The sequence below is a fragment of the Amblyomma maculatum genome, chromosome 1 (assembly GCF_055883805.1).
Source record: "Amblyomma maculatum isolate TAMU_Amacu chromosome 1, ASM5588380v1, whole genome shotgun sequence".
Lineage (NCBI taxonomy): Eukaryota > Metazoa > Arthropoda > Arachnida > Ixodida > Ixodidae > Amblyomma > Amblyomma maculatum.
This window is the reverse complement of record NC_139344.1, coordinates 191,905,531-191,920,373: the sequence shown is the minus strand read 5'-3', so window position 1 is coordinate 191,920,373 and position 14,843 is coordinate 191,905,531. Positions and strand designations below refer to the sequence as shown.

General features: G+C 43.1%; 1 protein-coding gene and 2 long non-coding RNA genes across 9 annotated transcripts in view; 1 reads left to right on the top strand and 2 right to left on the bottom strand.

Moving 5' to 3' along the window:
* LOC146205263 (uncharacterized) overlaps positions 1-1,826 on the bottom strand; it is an 82,494-nt gene extending 80,668 nt beyond the window's left edge. The window contains exon 1 of the long non-coding RNA XR_014701581.1: positions 950-1,826. This is a non-coding gene — a long non-coding RNA (uncharacterized LOC146205263). The remainder of the gene's footprint in view (positions 1-949) is intronic.
* Positions 1-14,843, top strand: part of LOC146205262 (uncharacterized) — a 76,853-nt gene that overhangs the window by 33,595 nt on the left and 28,415 nt on the right. The window lies entirely within an intron of this gene.
* LOC146205255 (beta-alanine transporter-like) overlaps positions 2,689-14,843 on the bottom strand; it is a 201,955-nt gene continuing 189,800 nt past the window's right edge. For 3 of the 7 annotated variants that reach the window (XM_084582573.1, XM_084582590.1, XM_084582582.1), the window contains exon 10: positions 2,700-3,622. In XM_084582573.1, coding sequence (XP_084438699.1) covers positions 3,424-3,622 — 199 coding nt within the window. In that variant the 3' untranslated portion in view covers positions 2,700-3,423. Of the gene's footprint in view, positions 3,623-14,843 lie in introns of all 7 variants that reach the window. The other 4 variants (XM_084582599.1, XM_084582622.1, XM_084582567.1 and 1 more) reach the window with 4 other exon arrangements.

The following is a 14,843-nucleotide window of genomic DNA, read 5'->3' as shown; positions in this document are numbered from 1 at the left end:
AAGAATAACAAAGTCTGTCCAAGCAGTAACACAGGTGGTATATAGTCGTCCCCCTTCCAAGGCACAAAAAGAAAGAAAAAAAACATTATGCTGGATGCAAATCTTGGACGATAATGAAAGGTTTTTTTCCCCCAAATAACCAGCCATATTGCATACTGTTTTCATTTCATGATCTCAGCAAATCAATAACTCAGCACCAATGCAATACCTTACCAGTACAGGTACCATCAAAAAGTAAATGGAAGGCAATGCTCGTCAAAAACGTCAATTTTAGTCGCCAATATTTTATGCATTGCTGAACAGATGTGTATTCAGTCTAAATGTGGTTCTATGAATTACATGGTGCACAACAAACCTCGACCATTTGGCTTTGGATTCAAGGAAATTCAATTTATATTCAACAAAGTTGCCTTCCTTTTGACAATGGATATACAAGACTCCAAGAAGTTATGAGTTGTAACCACTATCGTGTTGAAAACATTGTTGGTTCATGAAACGATGCCACAAAGTGCATGATAAAATGGCTTTGGTGACTACACAATGGCACTCATGGAGCCTCTGCGCAGTGCTGTCTAGAAAATGTTTTATGGTTTACAGACAGAACAAGGTGCAGAAGATGGGTAAAAAAAAGTCAAAGGAAACTGAGCAAGGGTTGAAAGGCAGCCAAGACAGAGTAAGCAAGGCTAAACACTGTAGGACAGTTAAACAGGGTTAAGTCCAAACTGAATTTTACGCTGATTACTTGCTCCTGGCTTTCATTTTATTATAAAAAGAAAAAAGAAAACAGCAAATTACAGGGTCAGCATACATAATGCGATTACGAGTACCAAAGTTAGAATGACCTATCATAAAAAAATCCTGACCATCAATAGTGTTAAACAATGAAATGTGTTCTGCATTCTAAACTGATCAGCATTCTTACTACGTAAAAGAGAAGGTCAACACTAACCAGTGTACTAATTTTCTGCTTCTTGCTGAACAGCTGGTTCAGCACATTTCCTGCTCCACCTGGCTTCTTTTTTCTGAAGGGAAAAAAGGAAACAAGTTACTGATCATACAGTGCCTTTTCATTTTCTTTTTCTACTTTTGACTCGAACACACTGTGTGTACAGAAAGAAGCATAATGTTGTTGAACCTAAAGGGATATTTTTAACAGCTGTCAAAAAGCCACTTTTTGTTTTAAAAGAGACATGAGCACATTTGGTAACAACTAGGGGGAGGGAGAAAGAAAGATGTAACCTGTGCGGGATGTCATACAAGGTGTCCTCCCAGTCACATCTGGCTACCCAGACGTGAAATGAGTATGAACACAAACATGATTTTCCTGGGAACCTTCCCTCTGTTTGAATTCAGAAAGTTGCCATGAGGCACTATGAGCACAGGTGGTCTCATTACAGCACCCCAGTGGCATGGCGCCCTATGCTAGGTGTCACCCTCGTTCTGATTACCCTCAGCTGCATGGATGCTCTGCGACAATGATGACAACAAACATGGTTCGCACAGAAGCGTTTGCCTTGAACAGCTAACACTGCAAAATACAAATGTGCCAGCAATAAATCTGGCTCGGCCCATTTAATTAAAGCTTTTTATTAGCATGTGAGACTACAATTTCTCCCTTTTTTGAAACTGATGAATTGTTATAAGCAGCGAGAGCATGGGATTTATTTCCATGCAAAACTTGACAGTTGACTACTGTATGGAATAATTACGCACATTTTACGACATCCACTAAGCACAGATGCATTTTCCTCTGCTTTTATGAGCAAGTCTTCTTTCACACAAGACATGTTCTCTCATTGCATCCCAGTGAGCAAAAACTACACCTACTCCCAGTGTGCACGCAGCACTCACCAAACTGTTTGACAGGAAAACATCACCAGCTTGAGGAACTTTTCTAAGCTCAGTTTTTAAGTATAAGTTTTTTGTATTTCTAGCTGGTTTCAGTTTCTTGCAGACTTAAAATTAATCTTTTTTTTTTTTTTTTGTTATATCGTCAACAGGCAAAATGCTTTCTTCAAAGATTGCAGTATAATAGTAAATAAACAGACATAATAACCCTACACACGATGCCCACAAAATATGCCATCATAAGAACATCTAAGCAGGACTGGCAGTAGTGTTATGCCACATTCAAATGCTGGGGAAATACAAATTTTGACCTAATGTGCACAGGTCTGCCACCCTGAACAAACTATAAAGGCTAAACAAAATTTAATTATTGGCTCTGCCACCTTGGATGGTACCACGGCTACCATAACTATGTTATTCTGGTACATGCATTAGTAAAGCATTGTTTAGTGCTTTTGACAAGCAGGAAACAAAGCATTACAGACTAGGAGCATAGCCAGAAATATTTTTCCAGGGGGTGTCATATGCACCAGTGAAAAAATAAGAGAAACAGCCTCTGCCCAAACAATATCAGAGTCATTTTTCTCCTTTAATAAAGCCAAAGGTTTCAAGTTTCATTGACTGCAATATCTACATAAAATAAAAAGTGCACACAGGACTACGAGGACTTGATTTGTAAAACACATATGCACTAATTCGGAGATTCAGAGCCTAGCAAAATTGTCTAACATTTGTAATATGTCCACTTTGTGTCGGTATCCACTGAGGGGTGAAGCAGATACTGCGCTTTTTTTCCCCCCAAAACAACAAACCAACTGAAGACATTTAGTTTAGCTTAATTTGTTTAGCTTATAGGGTTAAGCAACTCAGGCTGAGAGATGCCATAGTGTGGAGGGCTCTGGAAATTTCAACCACCTGGGGTTCTTCAATGTGCACTGACATTGCACAGTACATGGGTGCCTTGCAAATAACTGCGTAAATTGAAAATCTGTGTACTACATGAAAAGAAACGTACGGTATCCTTCACACTTCTCGCCGAACACACAAGCTGTGCTATATGGGAAGGAAAGGCGGGAGTGAGAGAGAAAGAGGTACCGTAGTGGAGTGCTATGGGATCCAGGTGAGGCTGAGAACAAACACCTACCAAATAATCTATGGAAACAAGAGGATACCATAGGGAGTACAGAGATGCATTAGCCAGTTTAATCAGTATGTTATTACCAAATTCAATAATTTTTATTTTTATTTCTCTCCAGTGTAGCAAGGAGAGATCCCAGCCCAGAAACATTTGGGGAAGAAATAAACAAATTTTACGGCAGCTGAAGAAACAATACTTGCTAGAGAAGCAAATTAGACGTACCATTTCTACCATTCATGGCCATACGCTAGAACACTGTGCATGCTACCATAGTCAATACACAATTCATGAGTCTCATTAGCGTCAGTTGACATTAATAAAACTTAATCACCAAAGCTAAATGCCATTCAGCTGAGCTACAGTAGGGAACTGAGACTAGATCACTCTACCACCTTCACTGCTAATCTGACATCAATAGCAGAGCATGTCTGCATTTTTCAATCAGCAAGGTTCCCCTCGGTAACAAGATCAGAAGTATACAATTGGGTAATACGCATTATCTTGGAAAAGATAGAAGCTTCCATTCTCGTCAGCCACATACCCAGGCGGCAGAGGTGACTTGGACTGTCCAGCAACATCCTCCTGAGTCTTTGCAAATAAGCTTCCTTTGAGTCTACTGACACCTCCTTTTCAACCCTGAAATATCAAAACAAAGTGGTGCACTCATAAATGCAAAATTCTTGCAGGCAATTATACCTGTCGAGTCCAAACAAGCTACACATGAAGTCATTTCTCAACCTTTGTGTGCTACGTGGAAGTTACGTACGATTTGCGTTTGGATACATATAAAATTGTCAAATGTTTCGGTTTTATTACAGCCTCAAACAAGTAAATTACGGTATGCATGCACATTTCTGTACAGAGCCACTAATTTTAGGCATGGCACATGGTGTGGCAAACCCAAACATTTAGACTGTACAAAATATTGTCAAGACAAGCCCCAAGGAGCGTCGGCTTCCAGCACTGATATCAGGGTTCAGCCCCCAGCACGCCTCTCGAGCCAACGGTCACATCATCGTCGCTGTTCCCAAGCGCGGCGGCCGTGCGGTGCTAGGCACGTGGCATTATCCCCCCACCCCCCTCATGCACGCGAAAGGAAAACATCACCTCGATGACAAGGTGAGAAGAAAGAAATCGGTATGGCTGAGTTAAGGTGTCCTGCAGCAGCCGAGCTGTTAAAACCTTGCCTCGGTCAGTAATGATGGTCGACAGTGCACTGCGTCTAAGCACAATGTCGTTGATAAAAAAGTGAACAACTTCACCTTTATTTCAGTGTAGCGTGTCAAGTAGTCTGTGGCAGTCCATGGCGATTACGATCCCCTTGTGGTCGTTCGAGGATAAAGGAAATGGACCTAAAAGGTCCATACCCACTTTCTCGAATCATGTCAGGAGTGGCTTAATAGATTGCAACATGCCGGATGGCTTGAGCGCGGCCCAGGCAAAAAAATAACTATTGCATTCCAATTGGAAATCATCAATTGGAATCAATTGGAAATTCCCTAATGTGTTTTCGGCACTTTTGAAGAATACCGATTGGAAAATACCAACTGAGCTATTCCAATTGGCCAACACCAAATGGTCAGCCCCAACAGGTAGGCACCAAATGGACCATTCCAACTGACAGACACCCATTGGTCAGCTACAATTGTCAGGCACCAGATGATCCTACAATGACAGGAAGCAATTGTCAGGTGGTCTGATCAATTTATTAAGAAAGATTATAGATATAGAGTCTTATCATGGCATCCAGCTCAGTCCCTGGCAGGTCCCGGCTTGCTCACAAGGCATCCAGGTCCCTGGCGAAATTCCTGCAATTATCATTCAACAGCCTTACTACAGTGAAACATCAATATACAGCAGTGGCCAGGAACAAGATATATAGAGCACACAAAGTAAACCAATATACACAGCACTGAAATTTACTGCAAGCTTAATTTCATGCATGAACATGTTTTATACCTGGCAGGTTCACGGATAAAGCTGTAGGGAGATCCAATCGGACCGCTAGTTGGTGATTCATAAGGATTTACAGCCCAATGAACAGCTTCCACAATATTGCCTCAATCCTCTAGTGCACTCTTCCTGTTTAATATTAGTACTGAACACGAAAATAAATTGCTTTATCCTCACACCTAAAAAAGGAAACAAGGTAAATAATTACTATTAGGGAACTACTTGTTTTTTGGGGAAAGCAGCGGACTATAACAACCAAATCCAATCAGTACATGAACTGATGTTACGATGCGAAGAAAAAAAAATAAGCTAAACAGTTCAGAAGGCAGTATCATACAGGCCATACCTAAATTAAAATACGCTAATAACACGCGCTTTAATAATTTCAAGCACAGAAAAGGCAACCACTATCTGAAATTCTGTTTTCTTGTAGTGGGGCACAACCACTTTCAAGCTCGCGATCTTGAGCGATTATCACATTGTACACGGCAGTTATGCATTAGGTGTTTGCGCTGCAGCTCAGACTGTCCCCACAGCCTGTAATAAGTAATGTGAGAGTAGAGCGCGCCACTTGCGAAGACAAGCATGTTAAAAAAAAAAAAAAAAAACACCTTAATTCTTTGAAGACAGTCTGTTCAACCAACGCCTTGGATTACCAAAAACAAGGAGGTTGGTTATAAGCTTCGCAAAATTGCAAGAGTGGAACACGGTAGCACCTTCTTTATGGCACTCGACATACACGCACGGACGCCACTGCGCCGACTACGCCTGGTTATCGGAGTAACGAATTCCTTAACGCTCTCGTGTTAAAATGTGTCAGTAGATTAACTCCTATGTCACGCATACATATTCATATAATCTCCGCTGTGCAGATTTTTACGAAACGCGATCGCTGTACTCACTTCCAAATGCGGTCGCTTTCGCCGGGGTCGTCCGTCTTGATGTGTTATTGCCATGAACCACTGTTGCGTCAAAGGTGACAATCCTTTGACACTAGGAATTGGCACAACTGCGCAATCGATGACCTTGCAGCGCACACAGGTTGGTGAAGGTATCCGAGCATACTGCGCGCACTCGCACACACAAGGAAAAAAACTGCTGCCGCGAGCCGAGCCGCGGAAGGCACCAAGCGCGGAAAGATAGTAGCCGCACCAAAGCTGGAGTTTGCTCCGCGACGCCAGCGCTCGGTTTCCAGCGGAGCGGAACTACAAAACCTACGCGCACCCGCGCAGCGCGCGGCTGTCTGCGGAGTCTGCGCAGCCCGCTCGCTCGGGAGCGCGTGCTACAGGCAGCCGCGCGTGCAAGCGGAGCGGGAGAAGGAGAGTGAGGACGAGGGGGGGATGGTCGTGCGTCTGTGCGTGCAAAGCCGGCGCTCTTTGCCAGTGGTGTTTCTTATTTTTGCTTTTTTCTGTGCCCCGGCTGACATAGAGGCTGGCTGGAGGCACGCTTTTTATCGGTGCTTTCGAAAGTGAGAAATTATGATTAATTGATCGCCGCGGACATTGTTTTCAAAGAGCGCTTGTTGGCAGGCTCAGACTAAAAAAAAAAACACATGAACGCGAATTCGGTACTCGAAGGCAGAGGCAAGCGACAGGTATTTTGAAGGACTTGAGGCGGCACCTCTTGATGTCTCTTCCATGTTGTTCAGAGAATGAAGGGTCAAGCCTTCTCGTTGAGAATTGATACGCGTGTACACAGCGACGAGTGCTCCGGGCGCTGGTTGGGGAGCTTCCTTTCCATTTGTGACTGCTCACTTGAAAGGGGCCTATTCAACTCTTTGGGGACAGACGTTTTAGGCGATGCGAACTAGGGATTGCACAGCTATGCTGTGCAATCCCTAGTTCAGTTATTTCCTCTAGCGAATGCGCAGTTTTGAGCTCCCAAAGCAGGATCGCGTATGGGGATAGAACGATTAACGTATGTGTTTTCCCTTTATAAGCGCCGAGTGATGGCATTAATGACATATATCTGTTTCTTGAGGCCGACTTGGTTCTGCGATGGCTGCTGCGGCACCGCCAGTTACAAACAGAGGTGCGAGATACGAGCGGTACGAGATACCTAAAAAAAAAAAAAAAACGACAACCATCGTTTCAATACGAAAGAGAGAAGAGCGAAAAACACTTTCACGAGTTTTGCGAAAAAGCGCGCCGTCACTTTTTCATTCCAGTTTTTTTTTCTTGCCTCCTTTGTTGGAGCGCGACGGCAGCCAGAATGCGGCCGGAGGAGGAGAGAAACAACCGAGTGCGCGCGGGCAAACACGTGCTGGAGAGCAGCGCGGAGCAGACGACAGCATGCTTTTAAAGGCCGCTGTACGGTTGCTTTTTTGACCCGCTCCGCACGCATGCGGCCCGCACGTTTTCTGCCTCAAGCGGACGTGGTGCGGAAAGGGTGTTGTACGATCGTTTTGCTGACTGCTGGTCAGCCGGACGGTTCCAGCGTCCCGATTGGCGCGTTCGGGCGTCGCCTTCCGTCCAATACCATCATACTCCAACTGCTGCGTGACCACCGCGGAGCTCTTTCGCGTCTTCATCTCTTTCTCTATGTCTTCCTTTCTAGCGTGCTGCATCTCGGCTGTGTCGGAATCGCCATGGCGTGGTTTCTGTCGAGGCTTTTGGTGTGGTCGATGGCTCTCGTCAGCTACCACATGAGTAGCAGTTCAGCAGAGCGCCTGACTACCTACATGGCCGCCAGTAGCGATTAGTTGGTCAGTTCATCGCCGCCGACGTAATCCACCAGCAGCAACGTAAAAGGCGTAAGCCTACAAAACGTCTTTTGAGAGATCGGCGTCGACTCGGCGAGTATTTTACGTTGGTGCGGGACATGAGGAGCGGAGACGGCACAGACTTCTTCCAGTACTTCCGCATGTCTGTGGAAAGGTAAGTAGTACATGTTCATATCATCCTTGCCTGTATTTCGTGAATTTCTTGGCGCAGTACGCCGGAGCAGGTAGTGTGCTCGCGTCAGGGATGCATGAGATGGGAAGTGCGTTTTCATCCGTCAGAGCATAGAGCGTGTGAAAACTTTATTACTAAGAAATTTGTTTTACTCATAACTATGAAAGAGACTGGGAATGCAAACGCGGTTACATTTGTGCATTATTAACCTCAACGCAGCGAACCAAAGGCGCGGAAGTGCTCGTCAATGAAAAAAATAAAGTATGGACATCAATTTCTTGCCTAGTTGGTTCTATTATTGTTTTTTTGTGTGTTTTTTTGCCTCAGCTTCGCGGTAATTACCTAGGCTCACCCGATACGAAGGAGTACGGCCAACATCACGTTCATGAATTTCTCAGTGAGTAAAAAGCATGAACTAATTTTAATTTTACCCGTGGCCGCTGTAGCATATCGCCCTTGTTACTCGGCATACATGCATCTGCCGTGCTTTTTTGCGTACAGGAAACGTGGGGTTGTCTAACTCATTTTATTCAATAGACAAGTGTTTCATTATGCTGTTGTTATTGTGCAGGTTTGACAGTCTCCTAGAGTTAGACCTCTGATTGAGCCACTCAAAGCCTCAGTGGTCAGTTTGTCAGCTGTGGAGAAGCTGGCATTCACATTAAGGTAAGCGGTTTTTTTTTTTTTTTTTTTTTTTTACAATCCAGTGACGTGTAAGTAGCATATACCATGTGCAGATGTATGCAATGCTGTCATCTGTTTAAGGTGCATCCACATTTTAAGCTCTTTAGTTATTGCACCGCATGTATGAAAAAAAAAATGTATTGTTTACTTGTAATTCACAGTGCACAGTGCCTCATGGGCTTTCTTGTTCTACTTGTGTGCATAGTCACAGCTGTACTAGTAAGCTTTTTAAGTGCTTATGGTTAGCTCCTGCATGTAATCATCCTTTCAGCATTTCAACATCTGCTCAGTCAAGAAGGCAATAATGTCATTTTGGATTATACTAACTTTTTATTGTGGCTGTAAACATTCCTTTACATTTGTGGTCAATTCTATATTGTCAAGTATTGCCATGTCTAGTACACCATGTGCTTTTCGTGAGATCTCCCAGTTTGTTTCTTGATTGCACATACCTTATTTTACAAACAATGCAAGACATCCATCGACCAGTGCTAAGTAGAAATGTGAAAATATGTTAGAATATTGTGAATATTTGCTTCACTGTTTAGCTTGCTGTCAGTATTTTGTAGTCAAGCGGTTCCAAAGCTGCTGAAGAGGAAATGCTGAACGCTGACAAAATTTCGCAGCAGAATAATGCTGCAGCAATTACAGTAATCAGCAAACACAGAAAAGTAGTCAGCTCTCCTGATTTATCTTATTATCTTAGGCTAAAAAAAAGGTATAAAAATTTCAGGCCACCATATCATGCTGAACTAATATTTAAGCATACTTCTAGCAGAATGTTGACCATGGCCTATTGACACAAAGGGCTCCCAGCTGCAAAAAAAAACACGTAGACTTGCTTGAATTTTGATTTAGGTGTGATGATCCTAAGTAAATTACATCTCCATAGCTTGATTGCATGCCTTGAATGTCAGGGTCTATTAATGACTTTTTTTGCAAACATACTGCAATTTTTATGCATGGCTCGTCCAACATCGAATATGTAGATACTGAATACAAGGAAAACAAAAGGCCATATATTTACATAGCATGTAAAGGGACTGTGTAAATCTAAAAAACAGTCCGATAATAAAATATCTCATTACAGTGCATTGCAAATTTGCGTTGTCGTAAGGGAGCAACAGGTCTTGATACTGTTATTTCAATTTAAGGTGGTGGAAAACTAATATTTATGGATTTTGAGTCCTCTGTTGGGGCTTACATGCATCCAGCACATTTACGTTACTTCCTTTTATAAGGTTTCACACTCAAATGTCCATACATTAATTTCCTTTGGATCCTCGTTGATCAGATATTTAGATGCCCAACCATATAGTGAGAATCTGCACTTTTATATTTACCAAGTGTAAAGCTGTATACATTTTGCTGGCTTTTTACAAGGCACATGATTCCATTTCTCGTGTATTAATATTGGCAGAGCATATCACATATACTGGGCCTAGCTCACATTCTCAAGCTTATGGATGGGTGAGATAATGTTAGTATTTGCATCAACCAAGCATTCAGTGAAGAACTGAATACATGTCATAATCTTTTGACTTCTATAATCTGAGTCGTTTGGGATGTTTAAACCCTACAAACCGAAACCAAACAGTACAAGTGAACAAGAGCTCAGTGGCCTGGCTCGGTACTGAGGAAACTCATTGCCAAAGTGCCTCTGACTTCAGGCATTGCAGCAAGTGTGTTCCGAGATTTGTTTGCATGTTCCCTTGTTTAGTTAACAGAAACATTAGTGGTGTGAATGCCAGTGGCACTGCACTTTGTGTTCAAAGTAGGCACAACCTATACGAAAGAAAAATACCACTGCCAAGCCTTGCATAGTCTCATTCTTCGACTACTGCTCCTTGCCCTCAAGGACTTTTATGACATCAGATCAGCTCTGAGATATGAAGCAAAGGGGGCAGGTGTAGTAAGACTCCGACTACGCCGATTCTTTTATTACAGCTAATGATTGGTTGCAGATGTAGTGATCTGCTGACTAATAGAATAATAATTCCAAAATTCTTCGTGCTTGTACTAAGTACTTCATTCTTAATCAAAGAGTGGTTCCATGCCTATGTATTGCCTGTTTGAGATTGTGCTTGCATTTCATGCTTTTCAACAATATGAACTAGTATCTCACCACCATATCAGTTCGGTGATGGACACTTACTCCTGAACTCAAGGATTTGTATTTGATCCAGGCTGTGGTGCCTACTTTTCAATTGAGGCAAAAAGCAAGGCGCCTGTGTACATTGCAATGTTAGCGCACTTTAACGAGCCCCAGGTAGTCAAAATTTTCGGACCCTCCTAACCTAACAGCATCCCTCATAACCTTGGTTCACTTTGCAACGTTAAACCCGTAAACCAAATTATAAACTGCTTCACTGAATGACATCTGTGCCTAAAAGTTTGTTCCATGTACAAATAGTGCTTTGCATTGGTCCTACTCACTGGGTTTCCTATTTTTGCAGGTACCTGGCACACGGTTCCACATTGAGGATAATAGCAAAGTCGTACAGGATCTCCGACTCTATAACAGGCCGTATTGTGAGGCAAACATGCATTGCCTTGCGGCAAGTTCTTCAGCCCTTGTATCTCCCAGAGCCAACCACAGCTGACTAGAGATGAATAGCTTTTGAATTTGAAGACCTTTGTAATTTTCCAAATTGTATTGGGGCAATTGATGGGAAGCACATTAAGATAGAGGCGCCTGCTAACTCTGGAACAATGTTCCACAACTGCATGGGTGGCTTCAGCACAGTTCTACTTGCTGTGTGTGATGCCAGATATCGATTCATTAAAGTAGGCATTGGGGAATGCGGTTCTCGTGGGGATGCTGGCCTCTTCAACAGCTGTGAACTGGGGAAGGAATTCAGAGCGGGCTCTTGCTCCATACCAGAACCAAGACTGCTCCCAGGCACCTCTGTAGAACTTCCTTATGTCATAGTTGGGGATGAGGCCTTCCCACTGTCTTCAAATCTCATGAGACCCTTCCCAGGAGCAAGCCTGAACTCAGAAAGGAGGATTTTTAACTATAGGCTATGTCGAGCAAGGCGTATCGTAGAGAATGCCTTTGGTATTTTGGCTAACCAGTGGAGGATCCTTCGTCAGGAAATCAGGGCCTCTACAAAAACGGTGGATACAATAGTATGGGCCACTGTGCTTTTGCATAACTACCTGAGGACACTTGATGATGAAGAGGACACCATTTTTCAGTATTGTTCCCCAGCAGATGTTGACAGGGTGGGAGAGGATGGGCGAGTAATTGATGGTGAATGGAGAGCTGATGAGCGCACAGGTCCTGTCTTTACACCTGTTCGCAGGTGCAGCAGCAACAGCTATGGAGCTCAGGCAAAGGCAGTGCGAGAAAAGCTCGTGCGGTACTTTCTCTCTCAAGCTGGACGTGTGTCATGGCAGGACAAAGTACTTGATGCTGGCATTGTACTTCCAAAATAGCAAGTTACATTTACCTTGAACGTGAACATGGTGTAGCCATTGTCGAATTCCGGCCTACATTTTATTCAATAGGCATTTTCAGGTTTGCTCGGTTAGCTCACGTTAAAGCTAGACAAAAGAATTGAGACCTGACCCACAGCTTGCACTGCTGTGAGTGGTTTCCTGAAACTGGTTCATGTGCTGCATTTAGGAATTCAAGCAATTTCCGGTTTGCAGTGGCAGCACAGCGGTAGGACGCGACATGTGTTGACCATTTGTATGCGGGGTGAAAATCTCTTGAATGCCTAACAGTGCTGCTGTTCTGCTGCTGCTGCCAGGTTCTGGTCTGCATCTGGTTCAGCGGGCCCTCTCATAGCGGTCCGTTTGATCCAGGCCAGCTGGTGACTTTTCATGTATTGGCATGGCACCACAGCTCGCACTGCATTGTGAGTGGCTTCCTGCAACTGGTCCGTGTGCTGCATTTAGGAATTCAAGCAATTTCCGGCTTGCAGTGGCAGCCCAGCGCTAGGACGCGACATGTGTTGACCATTTGTATGCTGGGTGAAAATCTCTTGAATGCCTAACAGTGCTGCTGTTCTGCTGCCGCTGCCAGGTTCTGGTCTGCATCTGGTTCAGCGGGCCCTCTCATAGCGGTCTGTTTGATCCATGCCCAGACCAGCCAGTGCCGTTTTATGTACTGGCTTCGCTTCAGAGCTCTCACTGTGCTGCGCTCGTGTAAATGTGTGGTCTTTGCCATTTATAGCAGCTTCTTCATTTATTTTTCTTTCATTCCTTTGCCTGTTTGTGCTTGTGGTTTTCTGTTTTTGTTCTATGTTTCTTTTCAGATGACTTCAGACTTGTCCAAAAGGCAGCTGTGAAGTTTACAGGGGCGTTGCAGCCTGCAGTGCAGTCATGTGCTTATCCTAACCGGATATATATATATATATATATATATATATATATATATATATATATATATATATATATATATATGAAGGAAAGAAGCCAACAGTCGGCGAGGCCAAGGAAAGCGTTGGGGATGGTACTTTATGTCTATTTTTTTAAATGTTTACTTGGATAATCACAGAAATTAGTAATGTAATCTGTTAGGGGAAATCGTGGGTTCGGTTCCCACCATCGGCACGTTGTTTTTTCTTCTACTTTGTGTTTAATTATATTTCCCCTAACAGATTACATTGCTAATTTCTGTGATTATCCAAGTAAACATTTAAAAAAATAGACATAAAGTACCATCCCCAACGCTTTCCTTGGCCTCGCCGACTGTTGGCTTCTTTCCTTCATGTATTATAACGAGCACCCTTATTTCTCCTTAATTGATCTGCTTATATATATATATATATATATATATATATATATATATATATATCCGGTTAGTGAACATATATACCTAAGCAAGTGGAGGGGAGCCGTCGATGTAGCTTAGTTGGAAGAGCACTGAACGCGACATTCGGAGGTCGTGGGTTCGACTCCCACCATCGGCACGTTGTTTTTCCTTCCGCTTTGCATTTAATGCTCTTTATTCCAGTAATCAACACACGACAACATTCCCGTAAATGTCAACAGTATGAATAATATTAAAAAAAAAAGTTTGCCTTGCACTCTGAGACTGTTCGCTCCTTTAAATGCTATATATATATATGGTGATGAAGGAAGTTGTCAAGCAAATCGAGGACTGATATAGGTATATCTATATATATATAATATTGCATGCAAGCTAGACCATAAGCATTCATACAGCATATGTACACACATATACCGATTGTTATGTGGCGGTATATATAGTTACTGGCAAATAAGGAAATTATGTGCAGTTCACTACACACTGCGTGCTTCCTGCAGTATGTTCTAGCTGCTGACCCAAATTTGCTCCACGGGGCTCTTTGTGCTGCTGTATTAAAATGCTGGTGCGATTTACTGCCAGTCGAAAAGCATATATCTTTTATCACTTCCCACAGATAACAATATTAAATAAAACATCTCGTGTAATGTGTCGAACAGAAGCTAGAATGTTCTCTTAATGTTAGCTAATGTACTTTAAAAAGAAGGTCTTAAAAATACTGTCATGTACCCCCCCCCCCCCTCTCTCTCTCTCACCATCTAGCCTATTAATTTTTATTTTTCTCCAGATAGCCCCCTTCTTACCCCAGATGGCTTCAATGCAAAGTCGCGCAGAACAGCTGGAGAGTTGTCCAGCGGAAGCGCGTTTTCTCCTCGGCATGAAAAGGGCAGGGGATGAAAAAACCTTATGTGGTGACATGTTCAGCCTATCACATACAGAAGTTGTGCTCAGTCGTCTATCAAAGAAATATTTTTTTTTAGGCATATAGATGCGTATATCCAGCAGAAATAAAAACAAAGCAACAGAAAGGTATTTTCGAATTGACAGCTGAAGAAGGATGCTGTGAAAGTTCAAGATGTAAGCGAAAGGGCAACAAAAACAATGGTCTAGCCCGAACTGGCCCAGATACAGCCGGGAAAGGTAGCAAGATATGGAGAGGGATCTACAGGTGAATAGCCTCAAGTGTGAACAAGTGCAAACTCTCTTTGTCCACCCCCCCCCCCCTCCCCCCTTTTCATGAGGAGGACAAAAAGTACAATATGGAACAGAGGTGTGAAAAGGAAATTGGCAGACCCAAGGACACTACCTGAAGAGCTAGCACACATGGGCAAACAGCTTATTCCCAACTGACTGATTACTTAGGTGCAGTTCATTTATGATACGTGCAAGCTAACTAAAGCATCAGAATTTCAGCAATATGTATAGCAATTCCTATGTGGGAATAGAGGCTGGATAGTTGCCAAGGCTTGCAATTAAGGTATATTTACATCACCTGCAGTTTGCCCCCTGTTGTTGCTGCATATTTGTTCCACAAGGCATTTGTGCT